General features: G+C 41.5%; 2 protein-coding genes across 3 annotated transcripts; one reads left to right on the plus strand and one right to left on the minus strand.

The window, feature by feature from the left end:
- Positions 1-569: 569 nt before the first annotated feature.
- dclre1c (DNA cross-link repair 1C, PSO2 homolog (S. cerevisiae)) lies at positions 570-11,390 on the minus strand. The gene is given in 15 exon segments (XM_048268644.1): positions 570-2,345; positions 2,625-2,666; positions 2,669-2,721; positions 2,948-3,036; positions 3,368-3,422; positions 3,604-3,740; positions 4,252-4,353; positions 8,565-8,705; positions 9,114-9,186; positions 9,989-10,090; positions 10,225-10,280; positions 10,422-10,481; positions 10,583-10,667; positions 10,772-10,823; positions 11,071-11,390. Coding segments are annotated over 15 exon segments (2,112 nt in total). The 5' UTR covers positions 11,267-11,390; the 3' UTR covers positions 570-1,476.
- On the plus strand, positions 4,333-19,682 carry si:dkeyp-38g8.5 (uncharacterized protein LOC568385 homolog). 2 transcript variants are annotated; one of them, XM_048268646.1, is made up of 6 exons: positions 4,333-4,410; positions 11,662-12,121; positions 12,453-12,546; positions 12,666-12,753; positions 13,385-14,044; positions 19,469-19,682. In XM_048268646.1, exons 2-6 carry the CDS (start codon positions 12,007-12,009, stop codon positions 19,499-19,501), a joined length of 990 nt encoding a protein of 329 aa, XP_048124603.1. In that variant the 5' UTR covers positions 4,333-4,410; positions 11,662-12,006; the 3' UTR covers positions 19,502-19,682. The 2 variants fall into 2 exon arrangements, with proteins under 2 accessions (XP_048124603.1, XP_048124602.1); XM_048268645.1 differs by lacking the exons at positions 4,333-4,410; positions 11,662-12,121; positions 12,453-12,546; positions 12,666-12,753; positions 13,385-14,044 and adding exons at positions 15,234-15,574; positions 15,736-15,829; positions 15,947-16,034 and having other exon boundaries at positions 18,734-19,682.
- Positions 19,683-21,728: the final 2,046 nt, after the last annotated feature.

Below are 21,728 nucleotides of genomic sequence, written 5' to 3' on the forward strand. Positions count from 1 at the left end.
GGTGCAACACAACTGAAGTAGCGTAGCATTTTGCAGGTGTCATACTATCCTCTTCTCTGGTGCTGGTGTTGTGTTCATATCAGTTTAGTTGCAGTCTTAAGGCTAACGCCCACTGGCGGCATCTGTAGCGTGTCAAGTGACGCCAACATTAAGAACTCCATTACTTTTAATGTTGACGCCAAAGTATAGAAACTTGTTCTATCTCTTGAGCGTCAAATCTATAGACGGGAATGTCGCCGCCAGTGGGCGTTAGCCTTTAGGGTAGGGCTAATTTAATGCAGGGAGATTTGAACCAGTAGTCTGTAGCCCACTGCTTGTCCATGAAGGCATTCCAGGTGGTCCCTGACTTATGCATTCAATAATGTAGTTTCACTCTGGCATCTTTTTACCTCACACCCCACGACAAAGATCCCCAGGTTGCTCTTAGTCAGAATAGTGGTCCCTGAGTCCCCTTGTATAAAAACCTGTGTGTAGCGCTTTGAGTGGTCATGATGGAACAGAATTGTAGATTTCAATATGGCAGCAGAAACCGACTACAACATACTTAAGTTCAGACTAATACATCTGAATTGAGCATTTTATTGCACATAGTGAAACAAAACGCAAAGAACATCAGTGCCATTTCAACAACTGTCACTAGATGTATAAAAAAAAAAGACGACAGGTAGGCAATGTGGTGACTGCAGCTTCAGGAGGTAGCAGGTTAGTCAAAGTGCAAGAGAACAGGAATGAAAAAGACCCTAAACAGCAGGCACCAATATCAAGTATTACTACTTGACAAAGCAGTCAAAAAGGACACTTACTTCATTGGAACTGAATAGTATAAATTAGAGGTATATAACGTAATTTAGAGGAAACAACACATTTCATTAGTTTTGAGTAAAAATGTTTACCCAAGCTATCCAGTCTGCATGTTTGTAGAATATCCAAATTTATCAGGGTACCAAAAATAACCTTGTCTATGTGGGAGGTTTTCCAGGGCCTAGTTTGGGACTGAGCCCAAATCTTAAGAGCAGGAATGTAAAAGGTGCTTGGAACAGTACCACCATTTGCTGGGCCATCCAACGTATTACATTTGAACAAAGTACTCATCAGAAGATGGCAAATTTCATCAATTATGAACAATGAAAACACTAATACAGTTTTGTAATACTGTCCCCCTGTAAAAAGGAGGGGAGAACATGTACCAAAAACAGTCTTTGGGGAAGGCTTCCTAGGGCTTGGTTTGTGCTTCAGAGCCCTTTCTAAGGAATAGCTCCAAAGCTCAGTTAAACATCCCTCAGACTGGGCCATGTGGATACCTCCTGATGTTTCATTAGAAACAGAAAATTTCATCAGTTATGAACAATGACAACAACTGTAGTTAGTATGTGTATACCATAATATTCCATGTGAGTGGGGATAGTTGGGGGGGTATGAGTACAACAAGAAAAGCCCAGACTGTGTGGGAGGTTCTCCTCCAGCCTGGTCTGGGCCTCAGACAGAGCCCTTGCTGCCTCTCCTGAGGAAAAGCTCCTCGCCTGCGGCCAGCTTCCGGTACAGCTCCCTCAGTTCTTCCGCTCGGGGCGCCGTGGAGCCGGGCGTGGGCGGCAGCTCAAAGTCAGACGACTCCTGCGAATCAGGTTTCTGCTCTGGGTCCTTCCCTGCATCTGATTGGCTATTCTGACTGTCATTCAAATCATCCTTTACCTCTGGAAGTAACTTCGCTTCGGCCCCTGACTCTCCATTGGTTGCCGCCTTACCTTCTTCATTACTGCCCTGGCACTCCGCCCTCTTAATCTTAGGGCGTATGAGGACCGTGTCCATCTCGGAGTAGTTCGTCGCCCCGTCGTCGGAGATGTGGGTGGACTGCGAGGACGACAGGCGGTAGGAGTCCGAGTCGCACTCGTTCTCGTCGAACAGCTCCGGTGACTGAGAGCATGTGCGCTCGCTGGAGCGGGCCAGGCTGTTCTGGCTGTTGTCCGGCTCGGAGCTCTCATCCGTCGGGAGCGACGCTGGCTTGAAGAAGGCGTCCCACTGAGGCGGGATGGAGGAAGCGGAAGGAACGATGGCTGTGTCGCCGGACGCCTGACACTCTGCAGCTTCCTGCTTAGGGGTCTGGACAATCTTTTCACCATTACTAGCATCGTCTTCTTCATTATCATCGTCGTCGTCGTTAGATTCTGTGCAGTCCGCGTAATTGGCTGTGTGGACTGAGGGGCGTGGCTCGGGCAGGAAGTCCATCAGGGCAACAGGGGGTGCTGGCATCTCGCAGCAGTGAGGCTCCACCTTCTCGCTGGTCAGAAGCTTCTTTCTCTGCGGCGCCACGGCAACCTCATCAAACAGCTCATCGTCACTGTCTGAAACTGGAAGAGAGAGAAGAACGAGACTGAGCAGATATCCTGATTAGCAACAACACAGCCACTCATATCTAATAAAAAATGTAAATGGGACAGCAGGACCTCATTAGATTAATTAAATTACCAGCCCAATTAACTATCCCATTTTAAAAAAAGACAAAAAACTAAATCAAACCTAATTTACAGAGTTCACAAGGTCTAGTTTAAGTCCTATTTTTAAGACTCCAATCACTTCACATGAGAGCTTTCATTAGCAAAATGGCAGCCACTTAACACATCACTAACCCCTTGAAGTGGACTCATCTCTGGCCCTTTTCAGGAGACCAAGGGCTTGTAGACAATCTCTGCCCTTCCAGAATATTCCCGGCACAGTGGCTTAAGTCTTCAATAGTGAGCATGGAATAAAAATCAGGCATAGATTAGTCGCTGTGCACACATTTTCGTGGAAAACTGTCTGTACCTTGCATAGATAATCTATTTAAAGAAAAACACATTTCCGTTTGCCAGACAGTACTTGAGGTCCTCTGGACCAGAGCCCATGGTTACAGCTCCCCTGTGTCGTGCTAAATGAAGGACAGTTAGTGAGAATCAGATGATTGCTTGCTTACATCTCTGTAACCTCCTCAAAGGTACGGCCCATGGGGATGACGTTTGGGTAGATGTTCACTGGGCAGATATAGGACAGGAAGTCTTTGATCTGTTCAACAAAGGAAAGACGAGGCACAGGCACAGAAGACTTTTTGTTTGACCATCTCTCATTGGGCTTGACATGCTGGTTTGTTCTTTTTTACACTCACAGGAATAGTATTCTAAACTAGAAACTAAAACAATTGGAAACGTGATTATGTGTGTCACATAATTTTAATGATATTACCTTATAATTTAAGGTTGAATTTGTCTACTGTTGCTTAGCTAATCAGTGGATAGTACTATACATTTTGTTTTCCTTATAGAATGGCCATGGCATTCATATTTCCTTGTCTATGTTAGTATTAAACCAGAAAACTACACAGAAGTAGTCCACTTACCTCCGAGTAGGAGGAGTGGAAGGAGAAACAAGCTCTGTACGAACTTTTACCCATTCTGCAAAACAATACAACAAATTAAATATCATATGACAAAAAAAAAACACACATTTCTGTGACACTTTAAAAACCTTGTCATTTAGTACTTTTGCACATTCAAGTTAGAACATGATGAGGTAAGACCTCAGCCACACTACTTGGTCTGTAGTTTAGTAGCGGTGGCCTGAGTGGCTGGTCACCTGACAATGACGCTGGTCTTCCTGGTCCTCTCTCCAAACCACATGGTGGAGGGCTTGATGCTGATGATGCGGAGGGGCTTCCCATCTTTGGCTGTGCAGCCACACGGCAACCTGTTTGTCCTGAAGAACTCCTCATCCTGTCCAGGACAACATCAGCAATCAAAAGTAGGCAGCGATTCAGTTTTGTTTGCGTTTGAGTTCAACAGCCAATCAAATTACATCTATCTCTTCCATGCTCCCGATGCGCCATGTTTTTTTTGTAACTTTATTTTTAAGTTTTCACAGTACAATTATACAAACAACCCTGATCCCACCCACCCAAGGGTACATATAATACATACATACAAACACAATCAAAGAAAGAAAGAGGGGAGAAAAAAGAAAATAAATAACAAATAAAAAGGTCTGCCACCTTTGAGAAAAAAACAAATATTTTAACATTCTGAGAGCCACCCTATTCATTTTGTTAATACATGTCTTTTTATAAATGAGAGATTGGACAATGGCCATAAGGAGCAGTTTGCTGCATTTGGGGGAAAAAAAAGTGTAGTAGACTAGAATGGCAAACTTCACCTTGAGACCAGCATGGAGACAACAATGGCAAAAGAGGGAAATGAAATCAACAAAAAGTCAACAAATTCATCATACCCTCGGATGCCTGCATGCATGGATTTGTGTCGCTCGGTCTGTGGTCACGTGACTCAAGAGCTCCGGCATTTTCTGGAACATGTCTAGGCTGTTCACATGGACCTAAGACAGGAAACCATGGTGACGACTTTGCTTATGATGGTGCAAATGTATGCAATTGTAAGTACTGTAATTTCTAATCCAGCTGCACCATTCTAAACATACAAGAAAAAACAGAAGCATAGCATATGGAAGATAAAATCATAAACAATTTTAAAATACACCTACACTTTTGTAAACTAGATGTACCGCATAGCGGTACAAAATATGACCGCCGCTCAGTCCTGTACATCCGTTCCGCGAAAATAAATCACACTTCAATTTGTCTCCATATTTTACTCCATCCCCCACTCTTGAAACTTTTGTGTATGCTTGTTTGGCATGCCTGAGTGTGTGTGTGCGGCTGCACAGAAAGTAGCCTACTGGTGCTGAAAAGGTGAATAGATTGTAGAATAGCCAAAGAAGATGTAGCATTGTTATAAAACCTTTAAAATCTCTAAACAATCACAAGTAGGGCAGTTCATCACAGTTCATCCATTGCAACTGGATTGATGAAAGGTCACTTACACCTGTAGGCTACATTGTATTTGGGAAAAGCAAAAGGTATCAGCATAATGTTATTTATTTATTTTTTTTTATGTATTTTTAAACAAAAACATCTCTGTCAGTTCCATGCCGTTTTCAACAGCTATCAAAAACAAAGGTCATTTTGGATGGATGGATTTTTGTGAATGTTTCTTCTTCTACATAAGATTTTAGTCATCTTTAGTTCATGTAATACTTTATTGTCAATGCACAAATTAAGTAACAGTAGTCTGAAACGTTATTGTTAATGCACAAATTAAGTAACAGTAGCCTAGTCTGAAACGAAATGCTGTTTTACATCTAACCAGTGGTGCAAATAACTGACATGTCCAAATGGGCCTTGATGAAATGCGCCGCTAGACTGTTCATACACATTTAACGGGCCAAAGTTGAAGAGCTTTTGTCCGTTATTGTTAGTGCAAATATAGGCTGATTCATGTTCCCTTGCATTGTTTAACTGAGGTCCATGGCTAGTCTGGCTTTCATCAGACCAAGCTCAATCTTTTAAGAAATCAAAAATAAATAGCGGGCAGATCAGGCTGGGTTCACCCAGCCTAGTCCATAGGCACCCGATATAGTTTAATTTTCCGATTGAGATATACACGCTCTGGCTATTCTAAATGCAAAAATGCATCAGGGAGTTATGACAAAACGGTAACTAACAAACTAGATCCTAATAGAAAGCTGTTAGCTTCCCTAAGCTACAGGTAGGATTATAAGGTAGGCCTATTTACAACATAAATTGTCAATAGGCTATGCTGGCGACACAAATAAAATATCCTTTGAAACCAATGGCTTACGCCTTACAGTATCAAGCCGGACTTAAACTGTCATATCGCGGGGCGAAAAGTTGTAATAACATTCACGCAGCTCCATGAGTCAAGGAAAGCCTTGAATGAAGTAGCCACTTCTAAATGGGACCCACTACACAGTAGCTTAAGGTGTTTTGCTAAAGCAGCCATAATGAAATGAAGGTGTCATTGTTTGGATACTTCACACACACGCTTTTTAATTTCAGACTACAACTACCAAGCTGTAATCAAAGCACATCGATTCCCCTCTCACACCCTGCACGCACTTAAAACAAAATAAACAGGCGCCTCAGTCTCACGATGTATGTATAGGCAAAACTGTATCAGACCCGGTGTAACGTTGGTAAATCTTCCATTGCACAGAATGATTTTGTAGCACGTGCAATAAATGACAGTCGAAAGATACAAACAGTGCTGCTATACATTTGCTTGGTATAACCGCGATTTTATAGTTTTCTACAAATGCAATAAATCAAATGCCTCCATCACTCAACCAACGCTTAACGGTAACATTACCTAGGTCCTTATTGATATTACAAGATTAACGCATCTGCAGTAAAAACCAAGCATGTCCGATGAACATCCTCAGATTTATTTCGCTTCAAGAAGAAATGGGAATTACACTTCATGTGAACATCGCCCTATCCTTATTAGATGTTCGCTGCAGTAAATTACAGTCCTTGTATGAAGCGTCCATTGTTTTTCCAACCCACTTTTAACTTCCAACAAAATTACGCCTCACTGCAACGATCGCCATCTAGTGGACAAACGACTACTTCTCGCCAATACTGAAAATGCAGCCATGATGATGATGATGAATATTTATTTTGGCTTTTTTTAATCCTACTGAATTTGTAATTATGTATCGGCCGTTCTAATACCGATAGTATGTGGGTGCCTGTGTGTGTGCATGTGTATATGTGTGCACCGCCATTTACAGGCCAATGAGTGTAGAGTCACTAAATGTCCACATAACCTAATTTTTTTAGACCCCCCCCATGGATGAAATTCTACGAAACTTGGCATACCCCCGGAGAATGCCAGGTCAGTCATACACATCAAATTTGGTGCAGTTCTGAACATCTTAACTGAAGATAGGGGCGATTAAAGCAGAATAATATTGCATTTTCATTTTTACCGGGTGGGGTGCAAATCACAAATGAGTGATTATGAGCCAGGTTGATGTGGGCCCTTGAGACCAACATACCATAAAAGATTCTTCATCCCTCAGTGCCACGGTTCAGGTAGTTATTTAGGAAAAACTGTTTTTTTTTTTTTTTTTTTTATATGTTCAGGGGCCCAGCACGGGGGTTTGGGTTGGTGGTGGTTAAATTTTTCCGTAAAAGTCTAGTGGGGCTACATACCCACCAAATTTCATGTACCCCGGTGGTTCGGTGTCCCGGGTATCAATGACCAAAAATTCAGGGAGTAGATGACGGGAAAAATTCTTCAAGTGTGCGTGTACAAATTTATGTTTATGTGTGTGGGTGTGTGTGTGTGTGTGTATGTGCGCGTTTGTGTGTTTGCCTGCGTATGTGTGTTTGTGCATGTGCATGCATGCGTACATATGTCTACTGTGTGAGTATGTGTCCCACATTATGATTACTGTAAATGTATGTGTGCGCAGGTATCTGTTTATGCACATGTGTGCACATGGAATGGGTTAACATGACCCCTAGAGGCAAACATACAGAAAAAAATGGTCATCCTAGGCCCTACAGTTCTCAAGATATTCACAGAGAACTGTGTCTGCCCCTACCCTCCTTCGGGGGTCAAGTCCAGCGGGGCTACAGATCAAAAACGAAGAATGACGGTTCCATGCTATCCATGTGGGGGTACGGTGTACCCCGGTTTTCAGTGTCCCGGAATCCCTTGTTGGTGTACGTCACTAAATGTACACATAAATTATTTTATTGTAAGGCCCCCATGAACGAAAGTACACAAGACTTGGCATGCATTGAGGGTGTCATAATGATCCTACACTTTTAATTTCGTGCAGTTTTGACCTTGTCAGCCAGAGATATTGTGATGAAAACACCTAATTTTTGCTTTTAATTTTTTAACTAGGTGGCTATACATGAAATAAGTGGTAATGGGATGGGTTGACATGCCCCCTTAAGACCAACATACATAAAAAAAGGTGGACCTCCTAGGCCCCACGGTTCTCGAGATATTCACAGAAAACTGTCTCCGCCACCTACAGGCCAGTTGGTGTATAGTAACATAAATTAATTTATTGTGCGGCCCCCATGAACGGAATTCCACAAAACTTGGCGTGCATACAGAGGGTGTCATAATGATCCTACACTTCCAATTTCGTGCAGTTTTGACTATGTTAGGTCATAGATACCTTCAATTACAACACCTCATTTTTACTTTTTGTGTTTAACTAGGTGGCTATACACAAAATGAGTGGTTATGGAATAGGTTGATATGGCCCCTTGAGATCAACATACAAAAAAAAATGGTCCTCCTAAACCCTATGGTTTTCGAGATATTCACAGAAAACTGTGTCTGCCCTACCCTCCTTTCGGGGGGTCCAGTCCAGCGGGGGGGCTACAGATCAAAACGAAAAACGATGGTTCCATGCTATCCATGTGGGGTTACATGCCCACCAAGTTTTCGCGGTACCCCGGTCTTTCAGTGTCCCGGGAATCATTGACGGAAATTTGGGCATAAAAAGAAAAAAAAAAAAAAAAAAAAAAAAAAAAAAAAAAAAAAATCTGACTAAACCTATATGACCGCCGCTTCGCTGCGCGGCGGTCATAATAAATAGAAAGCAAATACAGTATGTAATTTTATTGGGGAAAATGCATTTTGTGAATTTTCACAAATGATTCAATCAATTAAGTGAATATTTACGCGTAATGGACTGACCCGACATCCAAACTCCTCGCTCAGGTTGGTGAAGAGGTACTCGTACCCATAGGCTGCCTTGCAGTTGAGCCACACCACATGGTATGGACTCTGGATGAGCCAGTCCTGGACCAGCTCCTTAATGCCATTCAGACAGGCCTCCTGATGGAGACCAACACACAGGTCTTCAACAACAGCATTAGAGAGCAACAGAGATTTACTTGTGCTTTGTTGTTCTAAGGATGTTTTAAAGCTACAGCTGTCAGTCTTCATAGCAGTGGTTGTCAACCTTTTTGCATGAGCCTTGTCACTCACAACATACCACATGCAGTACGTACAGTAAGATTACTTTTCAATTTGATGTGAATGCAGATAGACAGAGAAATTGTTTCATTCTCTTAGCAGAGTTATGTTTGAGTGAGGGAATGCAAGTAACCTTGTAATGTGTAGCCTGGCTGTATTGATCTATTAATCAAATAATGCCAAACCCAGTGAATAGATAGATAGATAGATAGATACTTTATTGATCCCCAGGGGAAATTCAAGATGATGATGATTCAGGATACTTACCCTACTGGGTATCTGATAGAACCTTGGGTCAAAGAATGTAGAGTCCAGATAAACACTCTGTATGTCTTTGACCCTGAGAGACACACACGGGGGTTAACATCATAAAATGGGGTTATACATTTCAAACAGTACCACACACAATCAGCAAAAAAAGAAAAGCTCTCTAAAAATCAACTGGAGATTTTAGTTTCAAGCAACACCATAATCAGTCAAAAAACTTTCAGCACCACAAAGTCCAGCAATTTGTTAAGTTAAAGACAGCACTATGAACTGTATCCAAAAACACCATGCCAAAACTGATAGACTATTTTAAATCCGGGCAACCAATCGAACACATAAATTACACTGCTCAACAACACTCTGCAAGACAATATATTATGAACAAAGTCAAGACCTTCATGGACATAGGCAAGGATACATGTGTTCTGAGTTAGTGACTATGAAGTTAACAAGCCCAATACAATTCGCAGCCGACCCCTTACAATCAGCAGAACCTGAGGATGGATCTACTGATTTAAAACATCCCACGCACCAGTTTGGTCACTTCAAATGTGAGTTTTTGTAAGACAACAAACAAATCACTCAGTCAAGGCAGCCATAACAATCTAATATTGACCTGTTTATCCTTATCTTTTAACAATCCCATGAGTCTCTGGGGTAAAAAAAAAACCAAGAGGGAAGGGGTAGAGAAAGAGAGAGATAAAGAAGGTATGAGGAGATGAAACAGGAAGTTGGTCTGGTGGGAGGAAGAATAGAAAGTGATGTTAAACAGTAAAAAGAAAAAAGCGTCCATACTTCAGGGAGTTGCTTAACATCCGCTTTGTTCCTACCATAGACTGTATATATAGAACTACAGTCTATGGTTCCTACCATACCTGTTCCCGGAGTGCAGGAACTCCATTCTGGCTACATCACCTGCGGCCAGTCTGAAGTCACCAGTGTACAGCACTGTTCCTTGTCCCCCTTCAAATAGGAACCTGCCATTGAAACACATACAACTCTTAAAAAAACAGTGTGTTATGGAAAGTAGTTGATGACTCCACACATTCCAGACATCAAGTCCTTGCACCAACTCTCTCACTTCACTCACACACACACACACACAACTCACATAACTGATCCTGGACAGTGTCCTGCCGGTAGCAAAGTGACGACAACGTCTTCTGACTAAAGTAGATGATAAAGCAAATGTTGAAACCGATTTCAGATGCATACTGACAGTCTCAGAACACCTGCATGTATATGGTAACACCACAAATTAACACTCTCCTAAGTAGCCTATTATCTGCCTTGGGGCCCCTACTGTACCTCTCCTGTTGTTTCATCAATCAGTGATATGTGGGTTGGACTGTCCAGCTCAAGAGCAACCTGGAAGAACAAAGGCATGATTGCACCTTGTGCACCCAAGGCATGTAATGCACAATTTAGACTACCGCTACTTTAAACTGGGGAAAATAAACTGCACTTACAATATGATCTTGCCAGAAGTTATATTTTGGATTGCTGAGCAATAGTTCTTTGGTCACGAATGAACAGTAGAGATTGACTGTTAAACTGAGAAAGATACATGGACTGTTAAGTTAGTGTCTTAATGTAGGCTACTTTATTTGGCTTATGGCTTCAGGAAGGTAAAGGAAAAAAAAAAAGCAGTTGCTTACCTGAACTTAAGCTTTCTTTTCAACAAGGGTCCTTTTAGTCCTTTCATATGGTCTGTAGAGAAAGCCAACGTTATTGGTAGGTCTATCATGGGATGCCCCCCAGTCAAAGCTAGTCACTGTTTGCCAGTTACACTACTTATAGATAGTAGGCACTGAATTAACATTAACACAATGTTTAACTTTCTAAATCAACTACTATTAAGGGCCTTGGTATGTCTAAAGCATTGGATTACAACACAGATGAAAAGCTGCCTAAAAACGGAATATGGTTAGATTTTATGGTAACATTTCACCCTTACCTTTATGGCAGTGTGACAGAAAATAAGCTCTGGCATGCAGATTCTCCCTGTCAAAGCGGTCCAGGGAAATTGTTGGGTATTCCTTCATACGACCCGCGAAGGAACTCATTCTGAGACACTTCAATAATGCTATAGACGGCAGACATTGATTTCGTAAGCGCATGAAAACGAAACGAATGACAGATATCAACCGCATTTAACAACTCAAACTGACGTTCGAGTGGACTAATGCTACTGTGCCATTTTGAGCACAAGACTCCAGCAAGAATTTTGAAACTTCCCTCACACAGCTCAACCGCATCTCTAACCGCGTCAATAAAACAGCCCGGTCTAGTCTGCAAACAAGCCGCGAACAAGACCAAAAACGATTGGTGTTGAATTTTTAACAGTGCGACATCTAGTGGAGAGACTGACATAAACACTGCACATTTAGGGTTATTGAAAAAGTGTGATTTAAATACATTCAGTCATTTGTAGCCTAAACAAGAAACCCTTTCACTCACACTTCTTACAGCTGTTGATAATAGCTTAAATATGTTTACATAAAATATTTTGTTTTCACTCGTTTCATTCTCTACCACTCCTATCCAGACGATGGCAGCATTAATCTCATGGTACATAATTCCCACTTCACAACGTACCAGGACAACTGAGAAGAAACAAGAGGAAGGATTCTTTCTTTAGTGTGCTACACCGAAATAAAGTTGCTGAAATATCCCAGCGGTAGTTATATGGTGTGTAATTTTGTTCTTTTGGGTTACTGAACTGTTCATTCAACACACTGCAGCACACGTGGAGGTCTGGAGGATATTCAAACTAGTTCCACTGACAAGAAGTGAACACTTGCAAGGACAAGAGGAAGTGCGCCGTTTCCTGGGTTCGTTTCCTGCATGTGAAGAACACTTCTTAGGGTGTTTCCTTTCGCTCGTCGCTGATATGGAGGACCATGCACTGTATTCTGCACCACCCACACCATTACCAGCGGATTCCTCTCCCTCACCATCACCGGTATCAGTCAGGCCTATGTCTAACACGGAATCCACGTATAAATGTAAGATTATTTATGATCTTCTGCCCTTGGTGCACCAACCTTGTGCAGGCTACCCTCTTAAAACGAATGTGTTAGAAAGAACACAAACGTTATTCTATCTGGAGATAGAAATGTGTTAAAAAAAAAATCACAACTTGTGTTATTTTCAACACATTTGTTTTAAAAGAGTGTACCTGGTAGCAGATAGAGTTTTTTTATACATACTTTTTTAATATTTAGTATTTATCAGAATCAGACTTCTAAAACCTAGGCTGTAATGCAAATTAATTGCCTAATTGATCATACTGTACTAGGTATATGCCCATTTTCATTCTTTCTCTATACTGTTTAGTGTCAGAGGCTGACCTGCCAACCTTTGTGAAGTTAAGAGCATCTAACAGGGCCCTTTTCACTGGGCGAAGAAATTCCTCAAAACTCGCTTGGAGGTGACCGCTACATTTCTGCTTTTATCTCAAATTCTTATTGCTTAAGCCTCGAAATAAAGCTTATAGTATTCTTTATGTGTTAGCCTTGTGACATTGTCTTCCTCTTGGCATCATGGCAGGACCATTTTAAAAGAGATGGGTCTTCAGGGAAAGATGTCAGCCTGGCAAGCAATGAAGAAATGGGACAACCTGAAAAACCGATACAAGGTTAGCATCGAAATCAGTTAGATAAAATTGGTCAATTGCACTGTAAGGTCGGAGAATTTTAGGATGATTCCAAGGGCCCTGTAATAATGACCAACATTATTATTATTTTGGGGTTCCAGTATTATATGTATTCTATCATGGGGTGTAATAATAAAAAAAAAAGCCCAACTAAAATCAAGCTGGCCTATAAGAACAAGTTGCTTAGGCTTTTAACTTCCTGTACATCATGCATGATCTCTACTATTTTCTGCAGGCTATTTTTCTGAAATTCTCTTATTTGTCAATGGGATGAGGATGAAGGAATCAAGCAAAGGCATACAGTACATAAGAAATCATGCTTGGAAATGATGGATGGTGCTGGTAGATTAATTATGACACTTCACTCTGTAAACAGCGGGGCGGTGGTAGTATAGTGGGGCAGTGGTAGTGTAGTGGTTAAGGAGCTGGGCTAGCGTGCAGTAGCCTGAAAGTTGTCGGTTCAATTCCCGGCTTCCACCGTTGTTCCCTTGAGCAAGGCACTTAACCCCAGGTTGCTCCGGGGACAATGTGATCTCTTGTAATATAGCTGACATATGTAAGTCACTTTGGTCAAGAAGTGTCTGCTAAATGTAATGTAATGTAATGTAAACAGGAACTGAAGAATCCACCACCCGGGGTCACAGTGCCACCTGAATCATGGCGCTGGTTCAAGCTGATGGACGATGCCATGGAGGGGAGGCTAGAGGGCAGCGCAAAGGTGTTATCCATCACGTCTGTCTTGACCAGCAACGACGACGAGTTCCTCCCCAGCAAGCGCCCCAGCAGCAAGCGACACAGGGGAGTCGAGGGAGATGAGGAGGCAACTGGCAGCCAACCTGAGCTCCTGTTAAACGCCTACGACTTGTGGGGCAGTGGCGTCACGGGAGATGTGGTGCAGGAGATGGAGAGCGACAGGCGGGATATCGAGCAGGAGAGGGCGCAGCTGGACAGCGACCGCGCGCTGATGGAGAAGGAGCATGAGGTGCTGGAGCGTGAGAGGATGGTGCTGGAGCGCGAGCGTGCCGGCCTACAGAGAGAGCTCGCCGCCCTGGACCGAGACCGGGCCGCCCTCGAGAGAGAAAGGGCGTCCGTGGAGAGAGACAGGGCACAACTGGACTGGAAGATGGCCCAGCTTGAGAAGGAGAGAGCAAAGCTGGAGAGAGAAAAGATAGACATCCACAGAGACAGAACAAACGGCGGAACAAGCACACCAGAGGAAATCAAAGAAGTGGAACTTGATGCAGAACAGCTGGAGAGGAGGCAGAGGTTCCTCGTTTGACCAAAAAAAAATTCTAGAAGAAAACCAACCTGAAGCCTATGTGAAGAGAGAAGAACTTCACAACAGAACATCAAACTACCTAGTTTGCCTATTATACAGTAGTTAAATAAATATTGTTAAGGTGCTATATTCGGCAAACACGAAAGAATAAAAGAAAAAAGAACACATATTTCTATGGTCATGTTAACATATTTATTTTTGTAATTGAGAAGATATTTTTTGTTCAGAACAGGACATGACATATTGTTTCTTGAATCCTAGCTAAACAAAGCAGTATATACAGTATATACTGTATGTATATGTATATATATATATATATACATACATACAGTACATATATATATATATATATATATATATATATATAAACACAGTGTACAATATGCACTCTGTTGTATTAATGTACACTAGTGGAGCTGCAAACCAGTAATAAAAACAATGTCACAGTTAAAAGATTCTTCTCTTTTGATTCTCTTAAATATATATATATATATATATATATATATATATATATATGTGTACAGTATGCACTCTGTTGTATTAATGTACACTAGTGGATCTGCAAACCAGTAACAATGTCACAGTTAAAAGATTCTTCTCTTTTGATTCTCTTATATATATATATATATATATATATATATATATATATATATATATATATATATGCTCATTGAGCTCAATGCCAATCAAACTAATAGGCTAGCTGAAGTAAAACCATGGTAATCTATATGGTATATGGGTACATCCAAGGGTATGTGATGATGTGGGGCTATTTTAATCCCAAAGGCCAAGGGATTCATAGTAGGCCTATCCTGATCCATGAAATAACTGCATGATAACTTACAGTTTGTCTGTTAATTAATGAGCATTGTCCTAATAGAGCCCTAGAGAGATCTGGGTGTATCTAGGCTGTACTGGTGTTAAAGAACACATGATGATTACATTTTTTTGAAGACACAACATATTTCTTCATCTTGGGTTGCAAATTCCTTGTTTGACTTTCAACCAGTTAGTTTTTATTAAATGAACTCAGTGTAGCCTACGTCACATCATGGTGATGGTGATGAGGGCTGCCAAAACACAGTTCGACTGCTCTCCTTCGCATTCCAGCACAGAAGGTGGCAGTAATGTGACAATTTTGCTGGTAGCCTAGGCTTGGAAAAGGACGTTATCAAAATAACTGTAACAGGGACAGCCATTAAGCAGATGTCAGTATTTTATTTCTAATCGATTAGTCTCCGATATGACCTTACGCCTCGTAGCATTGGCTTGTGAAGCTTTTTATCTAGTTAGCACTTTAAAAGGCGTTGCTCATCGATTTGTTGCCTGTAGCCTTTTCCTATCGAAAGGCTAGGCTACATCACAAGTCTACACCTTGCAGCCTTATTGTGGTGGAGTTGTGAATCGTCGGTATGGAGGATCACGCATTATATTCAGCACCATCAACACCTAAGCCAACAGATAACGAGCCCACATCACCGGTGACATCAAGCCTTGTACTGGGTTCCGAATTAACTTACAAAAGTAAGGATTTTTGTCGTAGGCATGTGCATTCAGTCATCCTTGTAACCTTGTTAGATAGGTCGCAGACACAGTCCATGCATGACTTTCAAAGTGTCCTAGATAATAACTTCATTCAGAATACATTTACAATTGTATTCCTTTCCCCCTGTGAATTGTTTCAGTGTCTGATGGAGAAACACGCCAGTTCATAAAGTTAAGAGTATCTAACAAAAAACTTTTCACTGGGCAGAAGCATTCAGCAAAACTGGCTTGGAGGTAACTTATTGTAGGCTAGTTTAACAGCTAAGTAACGTTATAACGTAGTAAAATTATATAGTATAAACTTAGGTTATACAACCTAACGAAATCTCATAGGTATTTTTGTCCTCACAGGGCAATTTTAAAGGAGATGGGTCTTCACAGAAAGCTGTCCTCTGTCCAAGCAAAGAAGAAATGGGATAACCTTCAAAATAAATACAAGGTGTGGAAGAATGTAACCTTCATTACATGTCCATTTTAGTAAAAAACTAAAATGTCCATTGCAACTACATTGTACTGCACTTCACTGCAGAAATGCAATGTTCTGGGCATGAAACTGCATTGTCTTCAGAAAGTGTGCAGTATAACTGCAGTTGTGTCATAACTGCAGAAAGTTTTTGTTGTAAGGGAATTCCTCTTGAGAAATCTTGGCCTCCATCATATTATATGCGTTAGCCTACCTAATGCAATTACAAAAAAAAAAAAGACTGTCCTCCGACTCCTGTCAATTCGGCATCTAAATGTTTCTGACTTTAAGGGGGCACTTTTATGGATTATATGGGGTGTAGGAAGATAGAGTCAAGTCAAGTTTATTTATATAGTGCATTTCATACACAGAGGTCATTCAATGTGCTTTACATAAACAAAAGCAAACAGTAATAGTAAATAAAAGCATAGAAGGTCAAGTCAAAGAATAGTTTAAAAGGTAAAGATCATAATAAAACATAAAACGCACGGCACAAGGTAAAATCATTTAAAAAATAAAGAATAATTAAAAAGACAAAATAAAAGACACAAGGTAGAATAATTTAAAGGCAGATTCAGAATTTTTAACTCAGGGCAGTTAGCAGAAGGCATCTGAGAACAGTCTGGATTTAAAACTGGCTACAGTTGGGGCCTTTTTGATTTCTTCCGAAAGTTGGTTCCAGAGCTGAACCACATAGCAGCTAAAAGCTGCTTTACCATGTTTAGTTCTAACAGCAGGTTTTACTTACAGGTTTTTATCCTGTATGCTACTGAGGCCTTGAATTTCCCATTGGGGATCAATAAAGTATCTATCTATCTATTTATCCTGACACCTGAGAGGTTGAGAAGGTGTGGGTAGAAGTAGGGGAGAACCAGGACGAATGAAACACAATTAAACATAATTTACAAAGACATCGTAAAACACTAAAAGCTAATATTTTGTCACTAGCAACCTACATCTGTCCTCTGTCAAATACAGTTGCATTTTCAGCTCTGAACAAAACCGTTTAGGAGTTATTTAAGGAGAAGTCGAACGTGCGTTTTGTTTCATTTGTCTCTCCTGGCCGGGACAAATGAAACAGCATGGGGGGGACGAAAGAAACATACAGCTTAATCTATGTAAATGAAACAGCATTCAAATATGTGGGACGAAGATTGCTGCTTGTCCAATTAGGGCTGCTACGTTTTGAAACATAACAACACATTGCTGTTAATCTCGTGGTTATGGAAACCATGCACTATGCCATTATTAATAATGCATGTTTCGAATTATATTTAAAAAAAAAAGCTCATGAAAAGCTCATTGCCGTTATCAACCCTGCTGGAGATAAATGCATGAATGAGTTTTTATAAATCATGTTTTGACATCACCAGCCCTCTAAGTTTGGCAATATTTACCGTGGTAAAAAGCTGATTTAGTTATTGCTTTCATGTGGCTGTTGACATTTAGATCACTGTCAATTAATACACCAATTTTTTTAACAGTATCCCTTGCTTTCAACCCTTTTGTGTCAAGGAGAGTGGCAACCCCTAAGTCTCTCCTCCTTTTTACCAAATATAATTAGCCTACTTCAGTTTTGTTCAGCTGAAGAACATTTTGAGACATTCAGTTGTTGATTTCAACAAGTTTGTAGAGATTCTAGGGGACCATAGTCATTTGGCGTAAATTTGTGTGTCATCTGCATAGCTACAGTATGATATAAAACAAATGTGACACCCTGGAATGTATGTGTAGTAGACGACTACAAGTTCTGCAAGTTCGTTAAGCCAATTACGCCTTATTGTTCTGAAGATTGTTATTACGAAGTGTTATAACCATAACAATAACCGAAATTAAATGACAGCTTAAAGTTTATATAAGGAAGGACATTAATGTTTCCCCTCCTCTTCAAAATGATATACCATTTTGGCCTTGTCCTATTACATGCACTTGCCACCTTGATGCTCTGGAAAGGATGATATCTTAAGAAGTCCACAATACCTTGTTAGCGGAGACTGCAAAGAATCCTGCAGAGAGGCCAACTCAGGTGAATAGATTCAAGTATTAGTTCAAATTATATTATTGTCTATTGTTTAGTACCAGGCAATTTAGTAGGAAATCTGAATTTTATGAATCATACTTGGAAGCTATTTTATCAGTCACAACAAGAAGTTTACAGGTGACATTAGTCAATCAGTAGATTTAAGAAAAAAAACATAGAGTAACTTTAGGTATACTTCTGTAGACATTCGCCTATGCGTGTGTCTGTACATTTACTGTGCATAGACGTTACTCAAGCACTAGCTCAGGGTCAAGAGAAAGCAAAATCTGTTTATGTTATTTTTTTCTTTAGCAGAAGCTTTTATGCAAAGTGACTCAGGAGTACAGATGCACATTTTCATTAGTGGCTTATGTTTACTGCCTGGTGATGATAATTGTTTATTTCTGCTGAAAGATGTGTCCACAACAACAAAACAAGTACAGTCTAAACCAATGCACACACCTGTGTCCATATCATGCAAAGCCATGTCCGCATGTAAGGCATATATTTTGTGAGTGTATCTCACGAAACCATGAGCAGTGCTAGACCATTTGCACTCAAGGAGCACAATGACTTACAGTTATGGCCCGACTCTGTTCAGTGTCCATATGCAGGAGCAGAATGTTTTGACACCCTTGAGTTTGTTCATGTGCAGGACCTAAAGAATCCGCCGCCCGGTGTCACGGTCATCCCCAGCACCTGGCGCTGGTTTTCAGTGATGGACGATGCCATGGAGGGGCGGTTGGACAACAGCGCCCCAGAGGTGTCCATTGCGTCCATTGCGGCCAGCCGCGACTCAGATTTCAAACCCATCAAGCCCTGCCGTAGACGGTACGTCAGCACCGTCAGGATGGAGCCTGTGGCAACGCAGCCAGCGGCAGTGGTGACGTTGCTGCCGCGAAAAAACGAGATCGAGTTCTTGGTGAACGACAACGACATCCTATGGACACCGGAAGGCACTGCGGGGGATGCAATGCAGCAGGAGATGGAGAGCGACAGGCGGGATATCGAGCAGGAGAGGGCGCAGCTGGACAGCGACTGGGGGCTTGTGGAGAAGGAGCGTGAGGTGCTGGAGCGTGAGAGGATGGTGCTGGAGCACGAGCGCGCCGGCCTACAGAGAGAGCTCGCCGCCCTGGACCGAGACCGGGCCGCCCTCGAGAGAGAAAGGGCGTCCGTGGAGAGAGACAGGGCAGCGGTGGATCGGGAGAGAGCCGTGCTGGAGAAGGAGAGGGCAAGACTGGAGAGTGACAGGCTAGCGACTGGCCTCAATAATGTGGTCAGCAGCAGGGACTATACAACTGTTGCAATGAATGGTAGAACAAACACGTCAGATGGGATCAGGCAAGTGACCCTTGATCCAGAATGTCTGGACAGGAGGCAGAAGTTCCTGGACTTGTTTGAGAAACTCATAGAGAAATTCTGATTCTCTAAATCTAAGTCTTTTTTCTTTTTCTAATTATAATATTTAAAAACTCTAAAACCAAGCTAGGCTAAAGGTACTATAGGGTGGAGTGATTGTTACTCTCAAGTTCTTAGCTCATTTAACAGTTTTGTTAAGGTGCCCTGCCACACATATTTCATTACTTTGTGGTAATGTCTGAAGTTCCGCCATGGATTCTGTAACATTTTTTGTGGAAAACATGCCTTGGTTACCTTGTTTCAAGCCATTCTAGCGTGGTATAGAAAGCCTGCAGGAAGACTCAGCTCGATTTGCACCAGTTCTCATTAATATTCAACGAGCTAAGTTGCTTGACTCTGATTGGCTAACAGCTAGTCGGTTTCGTCCATAACATGACAGCTGTTATCAACTAATTTGGCATGAACTTAGCTTGGCTAGCAAGTGCTAGCATTGTCCAAATGGACATAAAACCTGCTAGGCTAGCGAGTGCATTAAACCTGTATAACATAACACATCTTTGAGTTGACAATAACGTTTTACTTACGGACTGGGCACTGGTCGTAGACTGCCGCGATGGTAGCTGTTATCAACTAATTTTAGCTTCATGGCATGAACTTAGCTTGGCTAGCAAGTGCTAGCCTTGTCCAAACAGGCATACAACCTGCTAGGCTAGCTAGTGCATTAAACCTGTATAACATAGCACTTCCTTGAGTTGACAATAGAGCATCACAGTCCCGCCCCTCCTCCGAGAGAGCTTAGTTTCCGGAAGTAAATTTCCCATTCATTTCTCCCATTGACGTTTTGGGAAAATCCTTATCTAAAGAGTTTTAGAGCATGTCTTAGGCTAATCAGCTACGGAGTAACTCATAAGCATACAACATATCATTTCGAGTGAAAAAACAAAGAGAAAGTCCAAAAAAAGTCAAATAACAAAGGTTATTTTCATTTCCTAGCGAAGGAACTACTCATCCCATAAACCACCGCGCCTCACTGAATAATATATAAGCAATGCACGAACCAGCGCGAAATCATTTCCAACCGGCGACAGCACGCGAACCTTTCCTCCAAACAGTGATTTTTATATAGTGAATGTGCAGTTAATAGCAGTTATTTCAGGAGTAATTGTGCAAATAATCGTGTTTTGGTATTGAATGTTATATTTGCCATCGTGTATTTTCTATTGTGTGTGTGAAAGCGGTTACATTGTGCAGCTTCGTATCTGGCTGCCATCCTGATGCATGGACCGGTGCATGGTCTGCTCTTGGACCACCATATTCAGTTTGCTGTGAATTATTACGCAAAAGGTTCATTAAATGTATTTCTTGGTTACTGATTGATGATATGACTCGTACAGGATGAAGGCTACAGTAGCCTAGCTAATGTTAACTAGCATTACCAACCTCCCTGCAAAACTCACCACACAACTTTGTAGGTCTTGTCCCTCATGCTGGCCCTTACAAAACCCACAAGCTAACCCTCGGACACACAACAGTCAATAATGTGTCCCGATTTAAAGTGGTTTTCACCCCTTTGACACTCTTGATTTCGGCCCTTGAAACAGTGAAATATTCACGGGGGCATGGACGGTTTGCTAACCATTTTACTGCAGTGTCTAGCTGCTAGCCGGTGGTAGCATCCAGCTTGCATGTGCTATCAGCTAGCTAGCTAGTTCAAAAGTTGAAGTACTTATTGAGCCTTATTAAGAAAGGCTAATGATTAGCCTATCGGCTACCTGAAAAGTTAAGTGTTTAAACTAGCATTTACAGTGTTCTATTTGATGGTGTATTGGCCCTGACTAAGTTTGTGTGATATATAAACCACAATCCTTGTTGATACAAGTACCAATGTTCGTCTAGAAAGTTTTTATTCACATTAAGATTTTCGCCATAGGCAGTAAAAGACTCCGCCATCTTTGTCAATAATTTTCGCTGATAAAGTTTCAAACTATGATCATAACGGCCTTTCCACCAATCAGAGGCATCATTGTGGGATTGTTCAGGATTGTGGGTAATGAAGTACTTATCCAAGACATCGCGATTAAAAGACATTTATTTCAAAACAAGGTTAGTGCCCCTTGAATTTTCGCCCTCTATATGACCATATACAATCGCTTAGTACAGCCGTAGCTGTACTAAGCGAGTCTACCATGTGCAGTTAAGTTTTTATGGCTTATACCCGAATTGTCAATGGAGAAATTTCATTGAATTCTTACTTCCGGAAACTCCTGTGGGCGGGACTGTGATGCTCTATA

Source organism: Alosa alosa, chromosome 17, assembly GCF_017589495.1.
Source record: "Alosa alosa isolate M-15738 ecotype Scorff River chromosome 17, AALO_Geno_1.1, whole genome shotgun sequence".
Classification (NCBI taxonomy): domain Eukaryota; kingdom Metazoa; phylum Chordata; class Actinopteri; order Clupeiformes; family Clupeidae; genus Alosa; species Alosa alosa.